The sequence below is a fragment of the Malus sylvestris genome, chromosome 15, assembly GCF_916048215.2.
Source record: "Malus sylvestris chromosome 15, drMalSylv7.2, whole genome shotgun sequence".
In the NCBI taxonomy this organism is placed as follows: domain Eukaryota; kingdom Viridiplantae; phylum Streptophyta; class Magnoliopsida; order Rosales; family Rosaceae; genus Malus; species Malus sylvestris.
The window spans coordinates 53304033-53332018 of record NC_062274.1 but is presented as its reverse complement, the minus strand read 5'-3'; the positions used below and the strand labels follow the sequence as shown (position 1 = coordinate 53332018).

At 38.0% G+C, this 27986-nt stretch overlaps 4 protein-coding genes across 9 annotated transcripts; 2 read left to right on the top strand and 2 right to left on the bottom strand.

The window, feature by feature from the left end:
- The first annotated feature begins 3218 nt into the window (after window positions 1–3218).
- LOC126602121 (tRNA (cytosine(38)-C(5))-methyltransferase 2-like) lies at window positions 3219–9524 on the top strand. 6 transcript variants are annotated; one of them, XR_007615985.1, is made up of 6 exons: window positions 3219–3360; window positions 3461–3571; window positions 6848–6940; window positions 7224–7827; window positions 8428–8558; window positions 9125–9524. XR_007615985.1 is itself a non-coding variant. In XM_050268945.1 (5 exons), exons 1-4 carry the CDS (start codon window positions 3358–3360, stop codon window positions 7824–7826), a joined length of 810 nt encoding a protein of 269 aa, XP_050124902.1. In that variant the 5' UTR covers window positions 3219–3357; the 3' UTR covers window position 7827; window positions 8428–9524. The 6 variants fall into 6 exon arrangements, 2 of the variants coding, with proteins under 2 accessions (XP_050124902.1, XP_050124904.1); XM_050268945.1 differs by having other exon boundaries at window positions 8428–9524; XM_050268947.1 differs by lacking the exons at window positions 8428–8558; window positions 9125–9524 and having other exon boundaries at window positions 7224–8159.
- Window positions 9235–12370, bottom strand: LOC126602120 (receptor-like protein EIX1). Its single transcript, XM_050268944.1, has one exon. It carries the CDS (start codon window positions 12258–12260, stop codon window positions 9432–9434), a length of 2829 nt encoding a protein of 942 aa, XP_050124901.1. The 5' UTR covers window positions 12261–12370; the 3' UTR covers window positions 9235–9431.
- A 7240-nt stretch (window positions 12371–19610) lies between these two features.
- On the top strand, window positions 19611–20084 carry LOC126603104 (uncharacterized). The gene has a single exon (XM_050269851.1). The coding sequence runs from the start codon at window positions 19611–19613 to the stop codon at window positions 20082–20084; it is 474 nt and encodes a 157-aa protein (XP_050125808.1).
- A 435-nt stretch (window positions 20085–20519) lies between these two features.
- On the bottom strand, window positions 20520–26342 carry LOC126602119 (leucine--tRNA ligase, cytoplasmic-like). Its single transcript, XM_050268943.1, has 3 exons — window positions 26131–26342; window positions 21814–25119; window positions 20520–20885 (listed from the first exon to the last, which is right to left on the bottom strand). The coding sequence occupies exons 2-3, from the start codon at window positions 25098–25100 to the stop codon at window positions 20882–20884; spliced, it is 3291 nt and encodes a 1096-aa protein (XP_050124900.1). The 5' UTR covers window positions 25101–25119; window positions 26131–26342; the 3' UTR covers window positions 20520–20881.
- Between the last annotated feature and the right edge of the window lie 1644 nt (window positions 26343–27986).

The following is a 27986-nucleotide window of genomic DNA, read 5'->3' as shown; positions in this document are numbered from 1 at the left end:
CGGATGAAAAATATTAACCAAAAGTAAAATTAAAAGAACGAAAGTGAAAATTAAAGTACATTAATTCGGCCTTTACAAAATGCAAAACAAAATCGTCATTGCATGATTGCATCTACGGTAAATTATATTTTACCACCTTATGTTTGAGGTTTATTGCAATCTCATACAACATTTTCAAAAAATTTCATTTTAATACCTTACGTACTATTTTATTTTAATATAATATGTTCGTTATATTTTCCATCCATTGATCCATTGAGAGCTGACGTGGCTGCCACATTTGTGCCACATGGCAAACAAATATTTTTTTTATTCATTTAAAATATTAATAAACTTTTTGTAAAATTCAATTTTTTTCTTCTCACCCTTGGGCTTAATTTTTGTTTGGTTACAAACAAAATGACGTTGAGTCCGTGCAGATCGCTGGTTCTCGAGTCGAGTCGGTCAGATATGTCCATGGCGTGCAAAGCGCTCACGACAGAGGCAGAATCGCTAGTTCTCGAGCACCAGGTGAGGGGTGCACACGATAAGGGGTGGGGTGGGGTTGGGGGTTGGGGGGGGGGTGTTGCGGGGGAGGTCGGGGTGGGGTGGGTTTTTGGATGGGAGGGGAGGTGAAGAGGGTGGAGGGGAGAGAGGTGGGTTTCTGGGTTTATTTGTTTATTTGTTTTTTTTTAAAGGATCAATATAATATTTTTAATGCATAAAGAATTATGTTTTGTCACATGGTATAAATTTAGCAGCCATGCTAACTCGTAACGAACCAATAGATGGAAAATGTAAATGATGTATTATATTGAAATAAAATAGTACGTGAGGTATAAAATGAGGTATAAAAGTGAAATTTTTTGAAGATATTGTATTAGGTTGCAACAGACCTCAAACCTGAGGTGGTAAAGTGTAATTTACCATTGCATCTATATTCTTATTGGAGAACAAATGGCTTGTCGTTTGCGCTTCAAAGCTGATAATGAATTGACAACAAGCTTCTAAAAGACGCTAAGTGCTAGTCGGATGACGAGTTGGGGTTCATGCCTAGACAGCTAGACGGGGTCCAACTGTTGGAGTGAGATTTCCTACAAGAAGAAATAACTCCATAGATTTGTTGACCGTAATCCTCACGTTTGCCGAATCCTTCTTTGAGGTGGCCCAGAATAACCTTCCTCCGTAGCTTGCCCAGGCAGGGTACCTGCAAAAGATACTCCGACGCTCAAGTCAGTCGATTGGTTTCCTACTCTTTGGATTCTCTCAACTTTTTCCTACATACCTTGTTCTTTGGCTCTTCTCCATAATTATAGGATTGCATGCCTGAAGAACAAGTATCACGATCTCTTTTCCTTTTCCACTTCCTTAGTGGTCCTCTGTAATATGACCGCATGCTTTGGGAACAAGCACCACGTCATATTTTCCTTTCCCACTTCCTCAATGATCCTCTGTAGTGGAGGCGGTTACCTGGACACATGCGCGCGTTCTTCGTGGGCTTTCCTTACGGTTTACCTTGCATAACACCATCCCCTGGGTGACTTAGATTGGCCCATGAGTCGAAACCGGATTTTATCCTCCCACAATGCCCCATTTTTCCCTTTTTTACTTATGTAAAATAGGGGAAAACTAAGTTTTTCGATCATATGTGGCCTTGAAACTATGATTTTTGAACCTAGCTAAACTTTAAGCATTTCTTACTAAGACCAAATTTATGGAAGTTGCTAAACTTTAAGTCATTGTTCCGTGTGCCTAACTCGCGAAAGCCAAACAGGCTTCTTCGCTTACTTTACGAAAGTCACCTCACATCTTCACATAAAATGTGGGCTGACACCTTCCACGAAAGCAGACTGACATTTACGAACGAAGATTTACGAATGAGAATTTAAGTATGAAAATTTACGAACGAGGACTGACACGAAAGTGGACTGACTTGTATGGTTTACGAACGAGGATTTACGTACGAAGATTTACGAGTGAGGATTTACGAAGACATTACGAAGGTGGACTGACATGACGAACGAGAACTGACATTACGAAAGTGGACTGACATGATGAAAGAGGGCTGACATTACGAAAGTGGACTGACATGACAAAAGATGACCGACGAAATTTAACTGAGTAGGCTGTCTGACAGGTTACACGTATGCGTATCTATTATATAACTCACTGTCCCATCTTGTCGAACTGACGAAAGCAGCAGCTGTAGCTGCAGCGCAGAAGCCTAAAACACGTTCACACACTCGCATGCATATATATAGACACCAATATCGACACTTGCCTTTATACATACATATATATGTGTACGTTTGTGGACATCACGTCATTGCCACACTTTTGCATGCTTTTCTATATGTTTACACACCAATATATAGGACTAAATGGATTTAATTAAATTTATTATATTAATTGGACGGTGATCAGACAAGCGCTTAGTCGGGCCTAGGCGGGATTTTTAGGCTATCTCCAACCGAAGGGTCCAGAGGGTCGAAAATAGCCCTAAAACCGTCTCCAACCGAGGGCTAGGCCAGAGGGCTCGGGAATCTGGGAGAGCCCCACGAAATTTCAAAGGGCCAAAGGGCTGACTGCTTTTGCCAGCCAGCTAGCCCCAGGCTGGCTATTTTTTTTTAATGTTTTGTTATTCCTGTCGGTTATGACCGACATGATTTATTAAGAAAAAATTCAAATGAAACAGCTACTAGCCGTTGCATTTGATTTGATATTTTTTTTTACATTATTATTATTATTTTTTATTTACAAAAATTTTCATATAACTTCTATTTTTTCCTATAACTTCTATTTCACAAAATTTATTTCATATTTTTTTTAAATTCCATTTTTTTTCCTATAACTTCCTAAGCCATTATACAATATTAAATTAAATTAAGTAACATGAAACAACATTAAACAATATGAAACAACATTAAATAACATTAACCAACATAAAAATTATACAACATGAAACTTAAATAACATTTTTAAAAACATTTAAAAACATAAAACGTAAATGCCTACTCCATGCTGACGTCGCTTAGCCGTTGGATTTGAATTTAATTTGTAGTTTTTAAATAATAAATTATATTTGACCCTATAGCCCTTTGGCGCTCGATTGGAGATGGTTTTTTGTGAAAGGGCTAAAACGAACCCCTCTGGCCCTCGGTTGGAGATGGAAGCAAATATAACCCTATACTATTTATTAAAATATTAATATCTTGAAAATTTTTGAAGGGTGGGCTCCATCGGTTGGAGATGGCCTTAGAACTGACAGTCGAGGCTGCCCAGCCCGCGGGACGACGCTAAAATAGCAAAGGGTTTAGAGGGCAGAAACAGGAAGAGCAACCATGGCGGGTCCTTGAGTTCTACTGCGGCATTGGCGGAATGGTAATACGGTAACCCATATACCCTAAATACCCCGTTTTGCTTTCCAGTTTTTTAATTCTTCAACGTTTTTTGCTCAAGTTTGCATCTTTGCGATTGTCAGAGGTACTCGCTAATGAGGGTAGGAGTGAACGCCGAAGTTGTGGAAGCGTTCGACATCAACGACAATGCCAACAAAGTTCACCAGCATAATTTCGGCCACCGTCCCTATCAGGTTCTTCCCATTTTTTAGTTCAATTTTGTAATTTATCCAAATTCAAGCTCCTTTTTATACAGTGTGCACAGCCTAAGTACAAATTTGTGGTGTTTGATTTCTTGAGGATCAAAAGTTTTTTTATATATGGCTACCCAATTTGAGTTTCTTACACTTAGGGATCGTTTAAGACTGCTTTTGTAGGAATCACTCTGCTCATAAGCACTTTTGTAGAAGTGCTTTTATCCGTTGAAATTGTTATTGAAATGCAAAGTGCTTGGTGCATTCTATGACCCAGAAATACTTAAAAGCTTTTTGCAAAAAGTAGGCGGAAGCGCCGTTGGTTATTAAAAATTACTTTTAGTGAACAGTTCCAAACAGGCGCTTAATCTCTTAGATGCTTTAATTTTGGATGTTTTACAATTTGTTTGAATATTTTGGTTTAAAATTGCTTGTCAACTGGTTCTGTATGGGGTCAGTTTTGTATTAGTACTGTTGGATAGTGGCCAAATTAGTGGCCAAGGGGACAACAAGCCAACTCTCCTTTCAGCTATTAAACAAAGAAAAGTTTGGTGGACATCATCATGAGTAAAAACACAATGATGATGTTTGTTGAAAAGAAAAAGGAAGGTCATGATGATGTTTGTAAAGGAATGATTATTCCTTTACTTTGGATTTTTTTATAGGCAAATGGAATTGGGTTTATTCAGCTCATTCCTTTGCAACTTGACAAAAGAGCATTTCTTTTGGTATTTTCTAAGGCAGCAGCAGCTGCTATATGTTTGAGGAGAAGCCGAGAGAAGAAAAGGGAGGGAGCGGCAGATGAGAGAAACCAGGGAGAGCATTCGGCTCTCCCATTTGAATATGAGCTGCTCCTTCCCACCATTTGTAATAATCCCATTTTGTTAGTAATCACTCAATCAAAGGTGTTGGTGCTACTTGTGTAGCTTTTGGGAGAGAAGGATTTTGATATGTGTTTCTTCTTCTCCATTTGTTTCTTAGTTTGAGTGAGAGCTATTGGTTGTATGTGGAATTTGGGTTTGAGAGTTAAAACTCTATTTGTAATCTCCTTTTGATATAAGTAGAATTTCCTCTCCTCGCCGTCTCGGAACTGGACGTAGGCTTACGCCGAACCAGTATAAATCATTGTGTTCTTTGGATTATTTGTCTTGTCATATTTTGCCGTTGTAATTTATTGGTTTCATATTTGACGCTTCCGCACAACAAGTGGTATCAGAGCTCCGGGTTTCGACTTGGAGGCTTTGTACTAGTTTGTCTATGAAATCTTCGAATGACGGTGAAATATGAAAAAATTTGACAGGAGGAATGACTTTGGCATTTGGTCAATTGGAGATACAAGTTTTGCTTGCATTGCTGCGAAATGTGTGGCGTTGAAGAAGGATGGTAAGGGACCATAATGCAGTCCCTGAGCTCGCATATTGGAGAATGGTTCCGGAAAAAAAAAGTAGAAGTTGTTGAGAATTGAAAAGAAAATGTTGGTTCCTTTTCTTTTGCCATTTGTTTTGGCAGAAGGACATCATGATGACAAATGATGTTGTTGGCTAAAGAAAAGGGAAAAAGGCTAAGGCTAAGTTTTCTTCTCTTTGGCATTTTTTCAACGGTAGAGAAGTTTTTCTTCACTCCCACTAGTTGCCTTTGGAGCAAGTTGATGGAAACATTGGAGGAGTTTGTGAGGGCCAATTTGTTGAGTTCTGCAAAGGTTTGGATAGTGAGACATAACACTATTTTGGATACACCACTTGCACTGCATAACATTTGTGTGGAACCCTCTTGTAGAAGGCAAGTTATATGCTTTCTAACTTTGTTTGGTCTATAGACATTTGGTTGGATTTGTTTGCCACTGCTATTTGGTCTGTTGGTCTCCATCATCTGCAATTAGTTTTCTTGAAGACTCCAGTTGAGGTATGATTTTGGATCTCCTGCTGATTATTTGAATTTGAAATTTTTGGTTGTCCTGTTGGTGCTCATGTGATGATGGTAAACTTGAGTGAAGGGCATATTTTTTTGTATGTGGTATGTTAGACCTTGTTGCCAAATTTGTAATCAGTTTTGACTTGGAGAATATGCCATGCTATGTGAATGAGTCTATTGGTACAGTTTCAGACCATGGTGTTTGTGAGCAAGTGGAGTTCGTTGTATGTCCAACTTTGGTATGGTGTGCTTGATCTTTTGTCGGTGATATTGAAGAATTTCAGTTCTTCGTTTGAATCACTTTTGTTTTGATCAAGGCACTTATGGTTTGCAAATTTGGAGAAGACGGTAGAGAAATGGTCTACTTTTGTTGGCTTTGGTACAATTTGAGTCGAGGTGGAGATCATTATGAGTACCGAGAGTTTGGGAATTTGATATAGTTCCCGTTGTCTTTAGTTTGTACTTTGGGTGCTTATGGTGATTGTTGATTCGATTCTCTGTGAAGTTTTCGAAATTTGGCCAAGGTGGAGATTGTTGGATAGTGGCCAAATTAGTGGCCAAGGGGACAACAAGCCAACTCTCCTTTCGGCTATTAAACAAAGAAAAGTTTGGTGGACATCATCATGAGTAAAAACACAATGATGATGTTTGTTGAAAAGAAAAAGGAAGGTCATGATGATGTTTGTAAAGGAATGATTATTCCTTTACTTTGGATTTTTTTATAGGCAAATGGAATTGGGTTTATTCGGCTCCTTCCTTTGCAACTTGACAAAAGAGCTTTTCTTTGGGTATTTTCTAAGGCAGCAGCAGCTGCTATATGTTTGAGGAGAAGCCGAGAGAAGAAAAGGGGGGGAGCGGCAGATGAGAGAAACCAGGGAGAGCATTCGGCTCTCCCATTTGAATATGAGCTGCTCCTTCCCACCATTTGTAATAATCCCATTTTGTTAGTAATCACTCAATCAAAGATGTTGGTGCTACTTGTGTAGCTTTTGGGAGAGAAGGATTTTGATATGTGTTTCTTCTTCTCCATTTGTTTCTTAGTTCGAGTGAGAGCTATTGGTTGTATGTGGGATTTGGGTTTGAGAGTTAAAACTCTATTTGTAATCTCCTTTTGATATAAGTGGAATTTCCTTGCCGTCTCGGAACTGGACGTAGGCTTACGCCGAACCAGTATAAATCATTGTGTTCTTTGGATTATTTGTCTTGTCATATTTTGCCGTTGTAATTTATTGGTTTCATATTTGACGCTTCCGCACAACAAGTACCATTTGTTTCGGTGTTTGGTATTTTGAGCCACTTTCTGATGTTTCCTAAACCTACTTGAGCTCATCTTGCACTGAAATTTGAATATTCTTGTTTGTAAAGGGTAATATTCAGAGCCTTACTGCTGCTGATCTCGACTGTTTGGGGCGGATGCATGACTTCTTTCTCCTCCTTGCCAACTTTACACTCGACAAGGTTAGTTTTCATCATTTTCGTCTTTACAGATGTATGGCAACCGCTTAAACAGATTTTCACTAGTTACTTATGGATAGGTCTCCAGAAGCAATCCGGCGATGCTCAGGCATTTTCATTTCTCAACATTCTTGAGTTGATACTACACACATCTCGACCAATGGTGTTATTTGTGGAAAATGTTGTCGGATTTGAGGTCAATCCTTGGAAGTTTTATCTTAATTGTAGGTAAAATATTGATTTGTTTTTTGTTTTCCAATTCCTTTGTTTTATCTCCTGGCTGCAGACATCTGATACGCATACAAAAATGATAGAGATATTGGGAAGAACAAATTTTGTTCTGCAGGAGTTCATATTGAGTCTGTTACAGTTTGGCGAACCCTATTCCAGGCCACGCTATTTTTGCCTGGTAGCCTCCTCTCTCACTGGTTTTCTAGGTCATTCAGAAGCTCTTGGAAACCTCTTGCTCTTATTCTTTCAAGAGTTAACACATAAATTCATTTATCCTGCAGGCAAGGAGGAAACCTTGAACCTTTCACAACAAGTTTTCAATAATCAGCTTCTTCGCTCGCTAGGGCCATTATTTGGGGATGCAAATGCTGATGAGACAGTGTTCTCTAAACTCGATGAACCACAAGAGAGCCGGGATACGTTACTTGAATATTGTGAGCCTATAGAAAGCTTTCTTGAATTCAAGAATTGCAGTGACCAATCGGAGTCCAATTTTGTGGGCACCACTACTGGTTCTACAAATACTGAAGGAATATTGAAGAAAGATGAAGGGAGTGGATTTTGTAGTGGCATCGTAGATCAGTACATTGTTCCATTAAGCTTGGTAGAGAGGTGGGGAAGTGCCATGGATATCCTTCTTCGTTTCTACGTCCAGTGATGTAAGTATGTAAAATTTGTACTTGGGAAGCTATGTACTTTATTGTATTAAGAAGTAAATATTTGTACCCTTTTTCCCTTTCGGAAGGCTTGTGCTTTGTAGCTCTTATGTGCAGTAATTATTTAGTATTAAACCAGGGAGGATCTGTACATATCCAGGATCTAGTCTCTTGGGACTCAATTACGTCTGTATGGTTCTATGGTGATGACAAGGATGAACACTTAGTCTCCTTATGGTTTTTGTTTTATCATAAGGACTTCTGTGTCTGAACTCTACATTTTTTGTGAGGTAAAATGAAAAACCAAGTTTTTGATCCGGGAACAAGGATCACCATATTCTTACCCCCCACTTGCATGTATTGCTAGCTAATGCATCATGCACCATCTTTCGGTTCTATCATTAATTATTGGTTGAATGATATGGTATCATTGTGTATGTGGAAGATTGGTTATTTTGTTCTGCATATCACATGGAATATGAAGTGTGTTGTAATGCCATATTATCTTTTTACTCATTGAATTGTGCTTGGTTTACTTGTTACCATGTGAATGCATACAGAGTTCGGTTTCACGATTCTTATTTCAAATCCCTGTATTTTCAGGGCCAAGGTTGGACCCTTGCTTGCCTTGCTTCCAAAAGCTTTAGATGATGCTGGGATTTATCATTTTGGCATGTACAATGGGACAATCTATTTCCAATTTTCTTGGTGTACGACTATGTCGCCAGCAAATGGTACAATTGTTTCCTCTGTTTCTTTGATGTGGTTCATTTCAGCTTTGCTGGGAACTAGGACACATCTTGTGCAAAGAACGTGAACTTTTAAAAGGTTTCCAGTTTGCTTGATGCAGTTTACCTGATCTTTTGTTCTATGAACTCTGTATTTTCTATCAATTTTCCGTATTGCTTGACATAAAAAGCTACGTTAGTTTAGCACTATTTCCATGCACTTTCTGAATTTGTCCAGTAAACTTTCTGTATTTTTGTTTTATCTTATTGAACTCTGAAATGTTTATATGATCCATATCCATCTGTTTATTCGAGACTCCTTAACTGTCGGTACCTTGTGCATTTCATTGACAACCTTACATCGCTCCGAATTTACCATATAAAACCCCTGTTTGGCATGCATTTATTTCCTTATTAGTTTATGTACTTCGATCATAGTAATCTGAAGGCACTAATATTTCTGTTTTGATAGTGTCATGACATTACAAGCATATGATATGTTCAATTTAAAATAATAATTCTGATGCTATGAACCTAAGCTTTTGATGGTATTGAAATTGTCATATTTACAGGAGGTGATTCACGCAAGTAGAGAGAAGTGAAAGGAAAGAACTAAACTGCTTTGGATGATGAGAAGTCTGTAACTAGATTCATGTTATGCAATTGTTTATTTGGAATACGATCATGGTAATTGCGTATTTGTTTGAAATTAGCAAGAAAATTACTCTGTTCGCATACACAAACATAAATATTGGTACAACTTATTCATGCAGTAATAGTTATGAAGATTCAACAGTAATATCATAAATCTTTTCAAACATTGGCATATCCAAGTTGGTTAAAGCAACGCTCTTTCACTCTGCACTTAAGTTCGAATGCTCATAGTTTCTCTTGAATTATGGCATAGAGCTTGCTCACAATATTATTTTGGAACCGCGAAAACCCAGTACTCCATGGCATGTTCAACAACAACGAGCCAAGAACACTCCAAAATCCAAATGCAAACCCTAGTCCCAAGCTCAGATCCAACCAACCGTCTTCAAGTAAACGACCAATTCCTCCCTTTTTTTGATCACCCGATGAAATTGAACTCCCACCATGGGTTGTGCTGCACTTTTCCAGTGGAGGTCCACAAAGTTTATTGCCAAAGAAACTCGACCTATCAAGGCTCTGAAGCTGTGTGCTTTCTGGAATCTGTCCTGTCAGATAGTTGTAGGACAAGTTCAAGTTGCTTAGAAATGTTAACTTTGACATGCTTGGAGAAATCTGACCAGTAAGTTTGTTCCTCGAGAGATCGAGAGATTCCAACCATCTCATATCACCAATCTTTGAAGGGATTTTTCCAACCAAAAGATTTCCTGATAAGTTGAATGATTGCAAGTAGATGAGGCTGGTCAGCTCTTCAGGGATCTCTCCGGATATAAAGTTGTCTGAAAGGTCCAAGCTTGTCACCAAAGTAAGTATTTTGTTATACTCCATCTCTCTACCTTTTCTCACCAAGATTGCATTCTCTATGTAGTTGTCCTCGAAGGAGGCTTCACCATCACCAAATGATATAGTGGAGAACAAAATGGGGTCTCTCGAGTTTGAAAAATTTGCCATGGCTGTGAAATTCTTGAAACATGTTGGTATTGCTCCGGAAAGGTGGTTGTCCGCGACGTCTAGGATCTGGAGATTTCGGAGACTGCATAGTTCATGAGGAATGTTGTCGTGAAGCATGTTCGAACGGAGGCTGAGAATTCCCAAATGTGAAAGACTTTTACCAATCCATGTTGGTATGGTTCCAACAAATTCATTTTTGTGAAGATCAAGAAGGAACAAGGACTCACATTTTTGTAGGGAAGTAGGTACTTCTCCAGATAAGTGATTATTGCGCAAGTGCAATGATCGGAGGAGTCCTAAGTGTCCAACGGAGGCTGGAATGTTCCCACCCAAATTGTTGTTTTCTAAGTTGAGAAGTGTCAAGTTTTGTAGATTGTCCAAACAGTCAGGAATTTCTCCGTTGAGAAAATTGTCTTGAAGTTGAAGAATTTCAAGTTGTTTTGGCCCATCAGTCTTGTCACAAAAGAAATGAAACAGAGTTCCGGAAAATGATGAGTTGGAAAGATCTAGTGTAGTTATGTGGGAAGAAAACAAAGGTAATGAACCGTGGAACTGGTTAGAACCTAGGTTAATTACTTCTGAAGACATAGAATCTATATTCGGAACCTTTCCGTACAATTGATTGTAAGAGAGATCCAAAAGGCCTAATCCAAGGGAGGAAAAGTTCCAAAACCAAGTAGGAATGATACCTGAAATAGCTGTATTTGACAGGTTAAGAGCATACAGTTTTGTTTGAGTTTGAAGCCATGCAGGCAACTCTGATGGCTCTAGATGCCAAGAATTTAGAAACAAGGTGTTTAGTTGGAAGGGAGGAAGCCAATCTAGACTAGTTTTCAGAGTCAGCGAATTTTCGCTTGCATAAAAGTATTTCAGTTTTGTAAGATTGGTGAAATGAACTTCGGAGACAACACCCTCTAATTGATTGTTACCAATGTCCAAACTTTCTAAGCATGACAGATTTCCCAAAGATACTGGAATCGGACCTGATATTGAATTACTTGAAAAGTCAAGCGAGCCTAAATTTTTGAAGTTACCAAGCTGAGACAGATAACCTGAAAGATTATTATCTGATAGACCCAATAACTCAATGCGCCCTGAACTGCACGTAGACAAGCTTTCAAATATTTCTGAAATGCTTCCGCTAAAATTGTTCCTCGAAAATTCGAGAACCATCAGCTTACAAAGGTTTCCCAATGAGTTTGGGATTTTCCCATCAAGTTGGTTGTCCGATGTGTCAAGATTGACAAGGGCTGTTAAGTTTCCAATGGAACTTGAAATTTCACCATGAAAGTTATTTTCTGAAAGAACTAGTGTTTCAAGATTGCTAAAAGTATACAACCATATGGGAATTATAGAACTGATAGAGTTGTAATCGAGATTAAGAACTCGAAGACTAGTCATGTTCGAAATTCCGCCTGGTAGGACACCTAGATCACATTCAGACATATGTAGTTCTACCAGCTGAGAGGGAAGTGTGTTTGTCCCCTGCAACCAATGTGATACTTTGCTAAGATCTATACCAGCAATATTCAGGTGTTGCAAAAGAGAAAGGCCAGAAATCCATTGAAGGTTCTCAACTACCAAAAGGTTATCAAACAGATCAAGAGTGCGAAGACTCGAGAGGTTTCCTAGTTGAGGAGGAATTGTTCCTCCAAACCTTGCTTCTGAAAGGTTGAGATATCTTAAACTTTTCAAAGAACCTAAGAAGCTAGGAATCTGTTTTCCTTCAAAATCATTTCTGTATAGGTCTAGGTAGCTAAGATGCTTTAAGTTGAGCAGAGAAGGATTTAACTTACCACCCAAGGACGAACTCTCACTTGAAAATTCCTCATCTGCATAATAATTCCCAAGGTGGAGCTCGCGGACATGACCAGTTTTTTTATCGCATATAACTCCAGTCCAGTTGCAGCAGTCTCCTTCGCCGCCAACCCAAGATGAAAGCCGGTTTGAAGGATCCTTGAGGTCTTGCTTCAACATCAAAAGTGCTTGTCTCTCATATTCCTTGCAAGGCACACTGATCAGATTGCCATTGCATGGGCAAATGCTAATGGTTATTACAATGCTTAGAAATCTGAGAAGTGAAACAACTCTCATGGGATTATCCATATGGTTTTTTTTTAATATAAACTATATATCAAGTGTTTGGGGTGAGTGAGGAATGAGTAATTTGTAGTGCGTTCATCTAGTTATATAAAACATGTTATTGAGGAGAGGAGGTCCAATTGTGGCCTACTCAATACAATATGTTGAAAGATAATACCAGCGTCAGTAAGTGTGTCACGCTCAAGAGCAGGGCCAGGAAATTTCCTAAGGGCCATGCTGCATTTGGTACTTGGCATAATTGCACTCATAAGGGTTGCAAGACTAATACAGTGTAGGTCAAGCAATAGACAAAGTCACAATTGCTTATCAAAGAGCTGCTATTTTGTCTATATCCATCTCCACATCATGGTAGACCAACGCGTTACTGACTAGTTCTTAGGTCAGTCAAGAAGAAAAAGACGAAATGGAAAAAGAAAAGTGTGACATGCCTTATTCAAATCACATTCACACCTAATTTTCCACGCAAAAAAGATGGTCCTTGGTCCAACCCCAAAGAAAACTAGTGTGGTTTTAAACTTTTAATTAGGGTTTTTTTTTGGTTTAAAGTTTGCTCAAAATCTTCCTGGCTTCAGAAATCAAGGCTAGTGGTTTTCAGATAATCTTAGGTGGTGTATCGTATATAGAGTTTGATGGATTTTTATAGAATTATGAATATATGAATTTTGAGCTTGATCCATGTGGATTTTAACTGAATTCTATTTGGATTATAATGGAGTTTTTGATACTTTTATCAGAAAATTTAATAGAATTTGTGGATTGTCAAGGATATTTTAATGACTAATTTATAAATAAGCATTGCTGTTTTTCAAATTTTCATTATTTGAACTGGTGATTACTACCATGACAAAGTGGTCATATGAGGTAGTGGCACCAACAAAGTTGGTGGAAATGCCATGTGGTGATGGTCAGCAAGATAGTGATAGTATAGGTGTTGTCTTAAGTGGCTGCAATAATAAGGGTGGTGATTGTGGTGGGCAACATGGTGTTGGGGTGGTGGAGGAATGGGGATGGGGGCGGTGGTGATGGTAGTGGTAGAGAGAAGTGAAGGGAAAGAGCTTCACACCAAGGAGGTGTATTTGGTCGTGCAAGGTTACTTATTGGACAAAGTTTGCGATATCTAACACTCAATTCGACACATCTGAACTATAGTGAAATATGATTTTCACAATTGAGTTAGGATTTGTGGTTATCTCATTTGTAAAATAAGCATGCTAAGTTGAATCGAACTTAATTGGAGTATGCAACACCAACAGTGTCAACATTGGGAAAAGAACATGTCAATTGAACATCACTGGTGTGGCACGCCAACTCAGCTGCCATGTTAATATGTAACATTATATCTTGCATCTCTTTTTCCTGGTGTCTGTGTGGTGCTGTATTAATGGTAATTTTGCTATGAGGGATATAAAAACTTGAAGTTACGTGTATTAATGGTAACTAGCAACCGATGCCAACGCGGTGATGCGGGAATGAAAACCGTACAAATTTTTTTGTATATAGTATTATTTATACATAAAGGATAATACTTGATGTGTGTACATACTATTTACACTATTTACATACAAAAGATTTAATGGATAATGCTATTGATAATCTCACTATATATGCGGATAATCACGCTATTTTACTCTACCATAACCAAACTGTGGTTCTAACGAATCTTAAGTCGTCAGTTAATCTCTGAAGGAAAATGTCTCTATTAATTAGTTGTAGGAGTTCCCTGAATGGCTTTCCCCCACCACCTGGTTTCATGGATTGGCAGAAGTCATGGTTCCAGATCTCCACTTAAACAATCTGAAGACACATCAAATCTCATAAAGTTTGAACAAAATCTACAAATTAACTTGTACTGTTTATCACATGTGAAGATTGGTAGACAATGAAATGAATAATATGTACATAAAAATTGAAAGTGATTGATAGCCAAACCCTGAAATCACCACAACATGTATGAGTTCTACAAAGGTTTCAGAGCTTACATAGAAAAAGAACGATGTCAGAAGTAGAGGAAAGGGGAGGTGATGGGATTGTAGTAGAGGTCACGGTGAAAAGGAAAGCAGCGGGTGTATCCACCAGGACCAGGACAATCCACCATAAGCAAATGTAGGAAGAAAATACATTTGTTGAGCGTCACCTAACCAATATAGTAAGTCAAGCTATTCCTTACTATGGAATCATATGAATTACTTGGCCAAGCTAATCTCCTGTATCCATTAACAGGTATGTAAGTGGAGACTAAGATTTTATATTTTTGAAATGCTGAATTACGTTATCTAATTATATGCAATGACATTAGTGAAGACTAAGGGTGCGTTTATTGCACCGACTGTCTCGGACTGGACTAGTTGTAGGGATTAAGCTGGACTGGCTTAGACTAGACTAAGCTGGACTAGCTTAGTGAAACGTTTGTGATGTGAAAATTAACTTGACACACAAATTAAACCCTATGGATGACAATTGTAGTATATGAGCAAATAGGGATCGTTCTAACCGGGGATTAACTAGGGATGCTAATCAATGTAAAACTGACTCAAGAACATAAAAATATAATGTAGAACACTAAACTAGACTCAATTAATGCAAAACTAGGGTTTAAAATACCTAAACAAACTAAAAACTCAAAACAGCAACTAAAAGGCTCAAAACTGCCTTAAAACCACTTTCTGGGCAGTTTTGAGTACCTAACACTAGTTTGGACGAATTTGGACTATGACTTGACTCAAAACACTTAAAAACACAACTAAATGGATTTCTAACTAATCTAACACTTTAAAATAAATGGGGGAATGATTTTGACGAAATTAAAACTTTAAAACTCAAACTTTAAAAACAAATGTAAAGCAAAACAGATTGTGATTAAATAGAATGGTGAGAAGCTAGTTAGAGGGTTCCTTATCCACACATGAACATATGCATACAACTCGATCTCCAATTACTCTTTCAACAAACCATGAATGACAATGTCCCAAATTAACTAGATTGCACCAATTAATTCTCAGATTTCCCTAGATTCATTGAATTGAATGGAATACGCATTACAACCAAATTATTCTTATCAAGGGCCCTAACTATGGAATACGCATGATAGAGACACATATCAAAGATCATTAAGTTCAATGGACATCATAAGCATTGACGAGGCATTCATAACTATGGGATACGCATGTTACTCTTGCCTAGGATTTACTTAACGCAATCGTGACTAGCGACTTTCACTACTTATGAATATAAGTTAATGACGATTAGGTGAAATTCTCTTATATCCTAGCATCAAGTTTAGGCATGCAAATTAAGTGTCGACCCTCAACCCACATACATAAACAAGTTATCAATCCAATAGATAAGTAAATCACATTCACAATTTCTGAAATCATAATTGGAAGAAATCAAATCATATAAAACATATGTCCATGGCTTCAAATTCACCTCTAACTAAAAAGAAATTAGTTCCACATGTCTAACATAATTGAAAGGCAAGTTAAATTAAACATGAAAACAGAAACAAAGAAAGAAAGAACTCCAAACACTCCACTAATGGCAGATTGCATGTGCAAGGCTTCTCCTTCCTTTGGACTGCACGGCACTCCTTCTTTCTCCTCCTTTAGTGGCTGCACAAGGTGGATGAATGGTTATGGAAGGATGTAGGAATGGTTTGGGGAAGGGGATGGTGCGGCAATGGTGTAGAAATCAGAAATATGGAAGTTTTAGGGTGAAAGGCTGCGGCAAGGATGTAACTAGGGTTTTTGGCGTGAATGAATTAGATGGGGAGTGGTAGGTTCGGCCAAAGGGTTAGAATGAATATATATAGGCACTTAAAAACCCTAGCAATCAGATTAGGGTTTCTAGAAACCCAAATCCACCAGAAATTAGGTTAACACAATAGGAATTTGCATGGGAAAAGGGCTAGGGTGCGGCAGATTTGGTGGGAGTGTGGATAGGCCTTCTAGAAAGCCTTGCAAGGCAAGGAAATCAGATATTTTGGGGCCTAGGTGCGGCAAAGGCTTAGAAGTCAGAAATATGCAATGGGCTAGGGTTTAGGTGCGGCATTAAGTGAGGATCCAAGATGAATTGGGCTAGGAAGGTGCGGCCTTGTCCAAGAGGTAAGGATGGGTCATCTAGAAGCCCAAAGCCAAGAATAGAAACTCTCACAAATGGAAACCTCCGAGAATAGAAACTTCCAACTTTAGAAACTTTGGTTTCTAATTCTGAATTCTTTGTTCTTCACTTTCATTTCTTCATTTCTTAAGCTCCCTTGACCTTCAAACTCGTCCATTCCTTGTGCTCCAAGCATGTACTTTTCAATCCAAGCTCACTTTTGCTCTAAAATGCTCCATTTTGCCATCTTTTATGTATTATGCCCCTTTGAACCTGAAAACACATGAAAGTAGCTCAAAAGACTACTCTAATGAAGAAAACATAACGAAAATGCATAAGAACTAGCTAACTAAGGCGCATAAATATGCTCCTATCAAATTCCCCCACACTTAGCTTTTGCTAGTCCTCGAGCAAAACAAAGAAACAAAAGAAACAAAATGAAACAAAACAAACAAAAACAACCTAAACCTTCCAACATTTGCCTCAGGGATTTCCAATGCACATGACAAATTAAAAATCATCATTCCCACAGATTTTAGCCATCTTTACACTTAAGCACATACTTAATTATAGTTACCACGTACTAGTTCGCATTTAACCAAGTAAAACATGATTTTGAATGTAGTAACATGCCTTAGAGAATTTGCTCAATTCCTCACTAGATATGCACTCAATTTTCACACAGATTTTCTGACTACACACCCTATACTAGTTATATGTGAGAAGATTGATGTAAATATGAAAACGAATGCTCACATATGTTATAACAAGGAAAGCTTTTTCTGAATTTAATAAGCATGTATATGATCTCATGAAAGGAATGCTACTACTTAGACGCGAGAACCAGTGACACCATATGCTCATACCAATCCCAAACTCCACAAATTGAAATACACAACACTCAAGATAGAAGTTAAGGGTTGTAACGGAGCTTGGGGTATTGGCTAACAAAGAAAGGTGAAGGGTAAACAAACGTTCTTAAAACAATAGTAAGCAAAGCAATGAAATTGACACTTAGAATTCACTTTTGAATGCAAAAATCAACTTTTAAACTCAAAGGGGAAATTCATGCAACACTTAGGGTCAAATTCACTGTTTTGGACCCATTCTTCAACAACCAACACCTTAGAGCTCATTTTCATGCTCTTTCAACTCTTTTTCACACTTTTCACATTTTTTTTTTCTTTTCTTTTTCTTTTCTACCCCATGCCTCATTTAAGACTTTGGCACACAATACACAAGGCTCACTTTCCCCCACACTTGTTTTCTGCACACCCTTGATCAAAAGGAATTCATTTTAAGTCATGCTTACTATGCTTTAAGAACAAGGGTATGGATGGTCCTAATCTAGGCTAGGTAAGGATAACGTGGGTTAACAAACAATATAGGCTAAACAAGGCTCAACGGGGCTAAAACCTACAAAAACAAATGTATGGAATGAAGGCTTTTTGGCTATGGTGGTAACTACTAAACAACTTCATCTTGAATACGTGTTATGCAATTCAATGAAATGTTTTGAATGAAATTGGCATGAGTTCTAGCATTTGGAACTAAAGTGATGAAACGCCTTCTAAGTAATAACCAAGCAAAGAATAGTGAGATCATGCAACGACTTTAGAAAACAAGAATGCACAGATTTTAACTCTCCAGATAATGTTTAGGCTCAAGTCTCACAAGGTTGTAGCGTTAGTTTGAGTTCCTTCCTTCAAACATGTTACAAAAACTAATTTTTTTTCTTTATGATTACATGTGAATTCATAAGTTATAACCACAACCAAGCATAAACCAAGAGTAAATCAAACTTTCATCCATGTTTATAACTCTCTTTAACAGTCATGCAATTAAAAACCGAATCCTCATCATTGTGTTGGAAGGTACCCTAAGACAAACAAACACACAAAAACAACTTAAAAACGACTCTTTTTGGGTTTTGTAAAACAATTTTTCAAAAAACAGCAAAAAACAACATTGGAAATTATGAGTGAGAAAACCCTACGAATTTGCATCAAAACACTTTGGTTACCGTTTGGTGCAATGTCGGACTAAGAAGCAGGATAATGAAAACAGTATTGTCACCAGTTTGATGTTTGCTCAGAATAGTACTATATTATTGTTCTATTTTAATTGCTTTTTTTATAAATATATTATTAAAATTAATAATATTGGATGAGAGTGAGACTCAATAAAAATACAAAAACCAAATTTGCTTGCCAACGAAAGAAACATACATGATTCAAAACATGAATATAACAAAGTGTTCTCCCAACAATCGACAAGGTTCATGACGCTTTTCTTAATTATTCACCTTTGGTTTAAAGTTGTAGATTAAAGTTAAAGGTATTTGAGTAGAACGAAAATTGATGTCTGACAAGTTCAGTTTGTTACGCAATTGTGAAATAATTACTTGGAATTGCTCTTGTATGTATAAGTCAATTTCAATCCATACCATGACAATTGCATTCAATCCCAAGACCACAATGATGCGAGGCAAAAAACCAAACCGATTAGAACCGAATCCACCCCACACATCATTAACTTGAACGAAATAGTTCTTTGACAAGTCATCATTTTGTTTACATGCTTCCACATACTCGCATCCTGAAAATACATTGAACCAACACAAGGGCATGTCCAAAATCTAGGCATATAGTTTTCATTTGAAACAACGTTTGAAACTTCAAGTACATTTAAATGACAATATATAACATATCAAGTCTATGATTAAAAATGAGTGATAACTCATATAACCCTCCACGGTATGAGGATTACCACCACCACGGTTAAGGTAACTTAAGCAGCTCAGTGTACTTGGAACAAAGCACAATTATCACTTCAAGCACCACATGCAGCTTTGCTATTCATTCTTCTGCAGCACTAGCAGCACTTAGGTCCACACTGAGGTCAAGAACCTGCTCAAACATTCCAGGAAATTTGGTTAAACCTTATATGAAAGACATGGTTCTATGAAACAGTAAAAAGAAACAAAGGGATAACTCGGGATGAATAAATATCCACCAACAAGCTATTGGTTCAAAGAATACACAAGTTCCCCCAGAGGCCTGCTCTAAATACCACTGTTTTCTCCTTTTGGTAGTAGTTTGGAGTTGAAATGATAGTAGGATAATATTAATATGCATCAAGCAAGTGTTACCACAATTTTTAAATTTCTGTTGTGTAATTAGATATGCAATTGCAATGTTATCCTACTATCATTAAGATAAAGAAAACTTCGAGAAGTGCTTTGTGCAGCAGCATTCCATGATCCACCGTCTTGAAACAAATAGTCTACGCAACGTTGCGAAGTTTTTTGCGCATTTACTCAGCTCGGACGCCCATCCCTGCATGTATGTACGCCTGACGGAAGAGGACACCACTTCGTCTTCTCGGATTTTCCTCAAGTTCCTTTTCCAGGAATTGTCACAGCAGCAACTCAATGATCCTGCAATGGAGATGCAGGGCTGTTATGATTCTATTTTTCCAAAGGATAATCCCAAGAACACCCGCTTTGCCATTAACTTTTTCGCATCCATTGGGCTGTCGGATGAAGATGAACATGAGAGTGCTAGTTCTGAGTCTGATGAAAGTGAAAGTGATAGGAACAAACGACACAACAAGCACAAGCGTATGCTACAGAGTGAAAGGCGCGAAAGACACGAGCAGCACAAGCGTAGCAGTGGAAGTGAAAGGCACAAAAAACATAAACGGCGAAAGACACAGGCAGCACAAGCGTAGCAGAGAAGTGAAAGGCACAAAAAACACGAACGATGAAACGAACGGTTGTTCGAACCTTGATGCCAAGCAAGAAATTGAATTAACCGAACTAGTACACAGCTTCTCTCTTATTCATGCTTGGTTTTGCAATCTAATTAAGCACTAACTTTGTCCAATGAATTCAAACCAACAGTCTTGTAACAAACAATTAAGTTTTAATTTTTACTTTTATGTTTTTTTTGTTTCTGTAGTACAATATCGAGCATGGTTTTCGAATTATTGCTCGTAAAATGAAAAAAACACTCCCCAGTCTGAGTTACAGAACTGGGCAGGTAGACAGGATGTTAAATTTGAATGACCAAAAAACACACTTTCCTTTCAACAGAAAATAAGATTCCTAAACCCTGGGAATAAACTGATTATAATTGCAAATATATACTGGACTGGACGCAACAATTAAACCATCGATATGGTGGTCTGAAATAATTTTAAAGCAAAAGTTATATCCATACGTTGAGGATATAATGTAAGTCTACAACATGCTGAACAGGAACACAAAACTAAAATCTGATATGCAAAAATACAAATACAAGGCGTCACTCTCAAAAAAACCTCACCCAGTTCATCATTGGAGAAGTCCGACGTGTTATCTTCACTGCAAGCAATTCTCTCAGCAGCACGTAACTTAAAACTCCACATATGCTTTGACTGCAGAAAGCCTTTCTGCAAGCACTCTAGTTCCTTGTCAAGCAAAGTGTATAAGGATCACATTCCAAGCCGGCTTAATTTTTCGTTGCCAATGTTTGAGACCGGAGTTATTACCTATATGGATATACAAGAGATGAAACAGAAATGAGATAACGCTGTAGAATCAGAATACATAATTTGGGTATAGTGATAGGATTTTAGCCATCTGCAAAGCCAGGGTTTTATCACATAGAAATACTTGCAAGAGAACACGGTAATTGTAGTGCAAAAGGCTCAAGCAAGGTCGATCTCCACAGGGACTGACGCCCTTACTATCAATATCAGCAAAAAGAAGAGGAGTTTGCTCGTAATCAACCAAAATCTTGCAATGAAGAAACCAAGTATGCATGCTAATGAATAACACCAAGGATGCAATGATTAGTCTCAAAACCCAAAAAAACAAAACATTGCATCCAGACTCAAGTTGAAAATTGCACAACATAAAATCGAACTATTACCAAAATTGACATTATACTTCAAACACCAACTCATTTAGACACACCTAACAAATGATGAACAAGACTTATTTCACTAATAACATATCTATACCAGTGCAACATGATGTGACACATTACAAATTTTGGCTAAAAAAGTTAATAAAACATATCTACACCAACGTGGCAGATAACATGCCTGAAACCCCAAAACAAAATTGCCTCCAGATAGCACACAATGTGGCACATCAAAGATATGTAGACAGTTTTTTTTTTTTTTTTATTATTGATTCTTCCAATCTGCTTTGTGAGATTACAGGGTGGGGTAAGAAACAATTAAATCCTCATCTCCAGTAGAGGGTTTATCTTATAGAAAGTAATTTCCACCCCCCCATCGACCAGCAATAAGTGCAGCACTAGATAATGATTGCAAAATTATAACTGAAAAAAATAAAGTACAATTTGGTTTTCAATGCGTGTTGTAATTTGCAAATGTGTGAAATAAATTATGAATGGGTTGAAAGTCCTTTATGTAAACTGCAAATATGTATCAACAAGTTTATAATTACCGGGTCAAGAAGATGGCAGTTGGGCTTCCAGGGGACGGCGGATTCTGCTCTATTAATTTAACAAGTGAACCAGCTTTAGCAAGAGCATCAGGGTCAGTACCAGACAGAACTTCTACTTCTTCAAGCTCGACTTGTCCCTTAGTGTCCACCTTCACTTGTCTCTTAATTAAGTCCAAGTTCTCTTGAAGGACCTCAATCTCTCCAAATGGTAGCTTCAAGTCTAAGGCATGGGCCCCAAGAGTAACCGCCTCATCCTTCTTGAACCTCAAAAAAGGCATACAAAGCTTTTGTGTTTGTCTAAAATCTTTACTCTGACCAATTGAACTTCTTTGCAAAGCCTCCAGAATTACCTTGTCTGAAGCAAAAGTGCGAGTATCTTGGTCAAAGTTACTTTGTAGTATCCTCAAACACTCAGCCTTCCATCCATCGAATTGCTCATTTACATATATCAAACCAATCAACCTTTTGGTTTCCGTCGAGGTTTTAGCTGGAGGACCCTTCTTATTGCCTTTTGTTGAGCCTGAAGTTTGCTTTTCAAGAAGCTTCCTCATAACAACAATGGAATGTTGCAAATACTTGTTGGCACTCTGGAGGATCAGATCTGGAGAATCAGCCACAGGCCATCCTGCATTAACCACAAACCCTTCCTTCTTCAAAAGTTCCCTCCAGACATATTCGGCATAGTGTGGACAGATTGGGGTAATGAGACGTGTCTGCACATCCATAAAACGCCACAGCAATTCACGGTTCATACCCCCAGAACCACATGAAAGCCTGTACTCATCCCTAGAAGCCTGAAGATCGTAAAACCCAGTCTTGAGCGCATCTCGGAACATGTAATCCCGGTAATTCTGCTCAGTCCTGTTCACAGCAATATTTATCTCGTTCAAAAAGACCCTGTCAGCATAAGTAGAAGGAGGACCTATTCTCAAAGAGGATTCTGCAGCTAAAACTTCTTCCATCCATGCGATCTCTTTAGTTAGCTTTAGAATAGCAGCATTTGCAGTCTCAAATACGAAATTTGCATCATCAACACCATCTCCAGCATCAGCCAATGAGAATCGCGTGGCATCAGCAGAAAATTCCTCAATTGCCTGGCGAATGGTCCTAAAGTTCCCTGTAGACTTGGACATTTTCTCAGCATTTAACATGATGTGCCCATTGCATCTAAACCCACAAGGCCAGTGCTTCTTGGCCATAATTGCCGTGTGGTTGTAAATGCAGAAGGTTAAATGATTTTGGATTAGATCCTTGCCAGACACTCGAAGATCAAAAGGATACCAATACTCAAACTCCTGCTTCATCTTATTAAGAATGGATGACGAGATGTCAGATGATTCAGGATAAGGGCCATCACAGAAAATATACTCCCAGACCTCATCAGTCATTTGTTCAGGTTTAATTGCAGATTTGCTGGAACCATACATGTCTCCATTGTGTAAAAAGTGAGCAATAGTGTAATAAGCCATGTAAATAGTTGAATCAGACAACGACTCAACTAAGAACTCTTCATCCCAGGGAATACGAGTCCCAAGCCCAAAAGATCGTGAACAAGCCCATTGATTCAACCAACCCAATGTGTGTTCAAAGCCATGTCTTGTCTCGTCATGATACAAATTCATGCTGGACAAGCACTCCTCAGCCAGTTTTTTCCATTCAGGTTCCCCATATGTGATGTACCATTGATCTGTGAGAGCCACAACACATTCATCACCTGATCGTGACACCACCCGCTTCTCAGGTTCACTATACACAATTGCTTCATTTGCCTCTATGAGCTTGCTCCTTATCAACGGTTTCGCCTCCTGGACTTTCCATCCTTCGAATTCACCCACAATAAGTGTTCCCTCAGTGAATCCTTTCAGGTATGTCAGTCTCTTGGCTTCTGCTAGCTTCTCTTTTTCATTCTGGCTCTTGATTTTTAGATCTGCACAGACCTTTTCCGCAGCCTTATTTCCGAATTCAGGAATATTGATAATTGGAATAATCTCAAAGGGCATGACCCACTCATCCTTCACGCCATATTTTGCTCTAAGAGCGGGTTTTGCTTTTAAATCATGTAAGGCCATATAATCATCAGGAGAATCAGCAGGCACGCTGGTCACAATCCCAGTACCTTTGTCTGTCAGGACAGTCAACATAGGAAGAGTGTAAATAATCTGATTGATTGCGCGTGGTGACTTCAATGGAAGGCCAATCAAATCACGACCTGTGAGCTCCACCAAACAAGTAGGTTTCTCTGGGACCCTAGAATACTTCTGATAGGCAAGATTAAGTGCTGCTCTCTGCGTTAGAATAAGTACCTCTGTTTCATTGATTTCAAAGGCTCCATATTTCCCATCAGGCAATACCCATGCATTTGTTTGTCCATACATGGTCTCAGGTCTCAGTGTTGCTGCAGCAAGGAACACTTTCCTTCCATCCAACACTTTCAGTTTAGACGGGAAAGGTGCGACCACCTCCATTTTGATAAGGGTGTATTCCTGGGGCTGAACACCTTCGCCACTTGCCCTGTCATGATCTGCACATGGCTGCCCATCCAATGGAGAGTAAATTGCGTAACGGACATCTTTCACAATCTTGCCCATGGATTTTAATTTCCTCACCTGCCACCTCACAAAGGCATCAAAAACTGGGTTCATGTCTGTAGTAATAAATGACCGCCTCCAATCACATCCCAATCCAAAAGCCTTGAGGTCTTCCACTGCCAATGGAGGAAAGAATGTCAACCAGTTGTATGGATTTTGGAATTTGGATATCTCGCTATCAGAGAGGCCAAAACTACGCATGATTTCCCATTGGTATGCTTGTCCACCTGATTTTGATGCAGCCTTCGACTTCTTTCCCTTGAACTTATCTGGAGGTGCTCCACTATTTGCACCTTCTGTTTCTGCTTCAACTTCCTGACTCCCCTGTTCCACTTCTTTTGGAAAAACTGGAGGGTCGCCAAACAGTTGAATCTCTCTCGCAAGTTTATCAGCCGACGCTTTGATAGGCATGCCAGTGCAGTGAAAAGCGAAAGGCAAAAGCACATTGGCACCTCTTAACCTATGGTAAGCTGCAGCAAACTCTAGCTTGGAGAGTGAGAATGCATGTCCAAGATGCAAAAAACCATTCATGTACGGAAATGGAAAGTTTCCAAAGAACTTCTCCCCAGGTTCGGGAGGCTTTTCACAAGATTCAGCTCTGAAAACATCCTTCTCTTCCCACCAGCTTCGAACCTTTGTCTCAATCTCGAGGAGGTGGTCTCTCCTGGCGAAGCTCCTCCCACCACCTTCAGCCGCCATTTCAGTAATCTTACAGAAACTGCAAACGGTGCAATGTTTTACATAAGCAAACCAGTGTTCCAAAGGCATTATTACCTCAAATAAAAATGCAAGTAAAACATCCAAATTCACATTAACGCCATAGAGTGAATGAAAAGGCAATATGGTTGTAGCACAATTAAAAAAATAAGCAAAGATTATTATTATTATTTTTTTTTTGAGAAGAAAGAATTATTATTATTATAGAGGATTAAAAGAAAAGCAAGTCTGCACTGGTTATTCACATAATTCGCAGGTAAATTTCAGCTAGATAAAAACCAGTCATCACCACTACATACGTACAGTGTTTGAAAGTTCTTCGATATGGTTGATGTTTCAAGAAATCAGAGGAAGGTATGAAAGGGGGTGGAATCTAAACTTCACCCATATTGGAGAAATTCTTCAATTTCGGCTAAAATCGACAAATTTCGTCAATATTTCTGACATATCGGTTAAATCTCGGAGAAACACTTATATGTCGTTTTTGACATTCCTAAAATTTCATTTTAAATTTCAACATTTTTGAGTAAATTTCCATCATTTTGCAACCAATATTGATATCGATATATCCATCTATATTTCCACAAATTTGCATATCGATATTTCCATCAGTATCGGTATTTAAATATTGTGCATACATAGATACATATTCACATGTATGCACTTACACTAACCAAATCAAAGAATCAGAGAAATCCAAATTCCATCTTAACAAATAGATACTAAAAACTAAAACATCAAATTTAATCGGAAATTGTAGCAGTTGCATTCAGAAACTCAAATTTTCCAAATTAAAATAAAAATCTTCACTTTAACTCCCATTCATTCTGATCAGTAAATTAAGTCGTTGAGAAAAAAAAATCAGTAAATTAATTCGACATGAGCAATTTGTAAAGAACAAATCTTTACTATTCAATCACAGAATTCATAGATCGATAAGCTCGAGTAAAAATCAAATAATAATATTTGAAACCGAAAAAATTAGAAGAAAAAAAACCAGTGAGAAATATACCTCCGGTTCAAGATTGAACAGGGTAGGGCATTACATGTAAGTTTGCGCGCGTTTTCTCGAGCTAGAAGAAAAGCCAGGGGAGAGATTAGGGTTTCTGCTTCTTTGGGGACGATAACGATGTGATAATAATAGCGGAAGAAGGAAGGAGGAGAAGGAAAGGAGAGCTTGGGAAGAAGAAGATGGGGACTGACGACTGAGGTGTAAATTAGGGTTTTGGGGACTCGGACTTTAACTGGGCCACGTGGCAAATTGGGTTTAATAGCCCTTTACAACGAATATTGTTAAAATTCAATTTCGTTTTTTTCGACGAAATTACACGTTAAATTGCTCTTAATTTTTAGGGTTGTGACACACTTATTTTTATCTCTTACATATAATTTTTAATTTCTGACCGTTAAATTAAATAAATTAAAAAAAATCAATGAACAAAATTAACAAGAGTGTATAGAAGGCAAACCCAATTTTTATCTCTTATGTGTGCTTGTGCTTACTATGAGTTGTTGACAAAATATTTTGAGTCGTCGTATATGTCATTGATGTTCCATTTGAGATGGCATTAATATTTCATTGATATTCTATTGATATGCTCATGCTTTGTTGTTGGTAAAATATCAATGTCCTATGGACATCATATCGAAGAAATATTAACACTATCTTGATGAAATATTAAAATCGATATCGACATACTATGACAACACAATATCGAACATGAGATAAATAATGTAGATCGTGTATCGATGAGATATAGATCCAATTGATGAAAATAGTATCACCAAAGGGACACAATATCTACAAAAATGATATCAATGGAGAAGACCAAATATATTTAAATTACAAAATCAATGTCAAATACAACATATTTTTAATTCAATGACACCACTTATTAGCACTATCATTTTCTGAGTGGAAAGAGAATAAAGCATCCAGACATCCACGCAACTACTTTGGCACATGTTCTTCCGAACAGATTCCTTAATATGTTCTTCCGAACTGATTCCTTAACATGTTCTTCCGAACAGATTCCTTAACATGTTCTTCCAAATGCTTTGTTAGGATTTGTGATTTTAGCTAGAGAGTGCAGCATAGGAGCAAAAGGAGTCAACGGAGAGGTTGAGAGAGAAGGGTCGGCATATCTGAACTTATGACTCTCAGAGATCTCCTCCATATGATTTTGAAGAAGAGGTTTTATTATAAAGCTAATTGGTAATATGGAGATTAGTCCAACGTTTTACAATCTTTGCAAGGTTTATTCTTTCACTAATGTGAAGGTAAAATGTGAGACTCTTTTACGTCTACATTCTCACACGTCATATAATATGTGGCTAATTTTCAAGCCAAAGACGTGGACAACACGAAACAAATGATGTGGAGCTCGTATTATTGTTGGGTTTCACATGTGGACCAACCTACTCTGATACCATGAAGAAGTTGAGGTTCCATCATAAAATCGATTGGCAATATGGGGTGCAATCCAACCTTTTATAAGCCCTTGCAAGGTTTATCCTTCATATGAATTTCTTTTAGCTTCACATACTCAATTTCAAAAGTAGGTTTTAGATTAAGAGTATTTTCGTCAAAAAGAACTAATTGAAGCTAGGCTATTTTCTGTTGGTGAGTTTGTAGTGAACCCAATTTCCCCTTATTTTTTCCTTAGATTATGTGGAGATTTTTTTTTTTAAGTTATGGGTATTCAAGCAGTATTCTACATGTCTTTATATAAGTGGAGGAAATTATATATATTTTTTTCGTGTCTCTCCACTTGTATTAAGACAATTGGAATGCCCACTTAAATACAGGGCATTCTGAAAAAAAAAAAGTTCTCAATTATGTGCATGATGTCCATGGTTTGTGAGAGG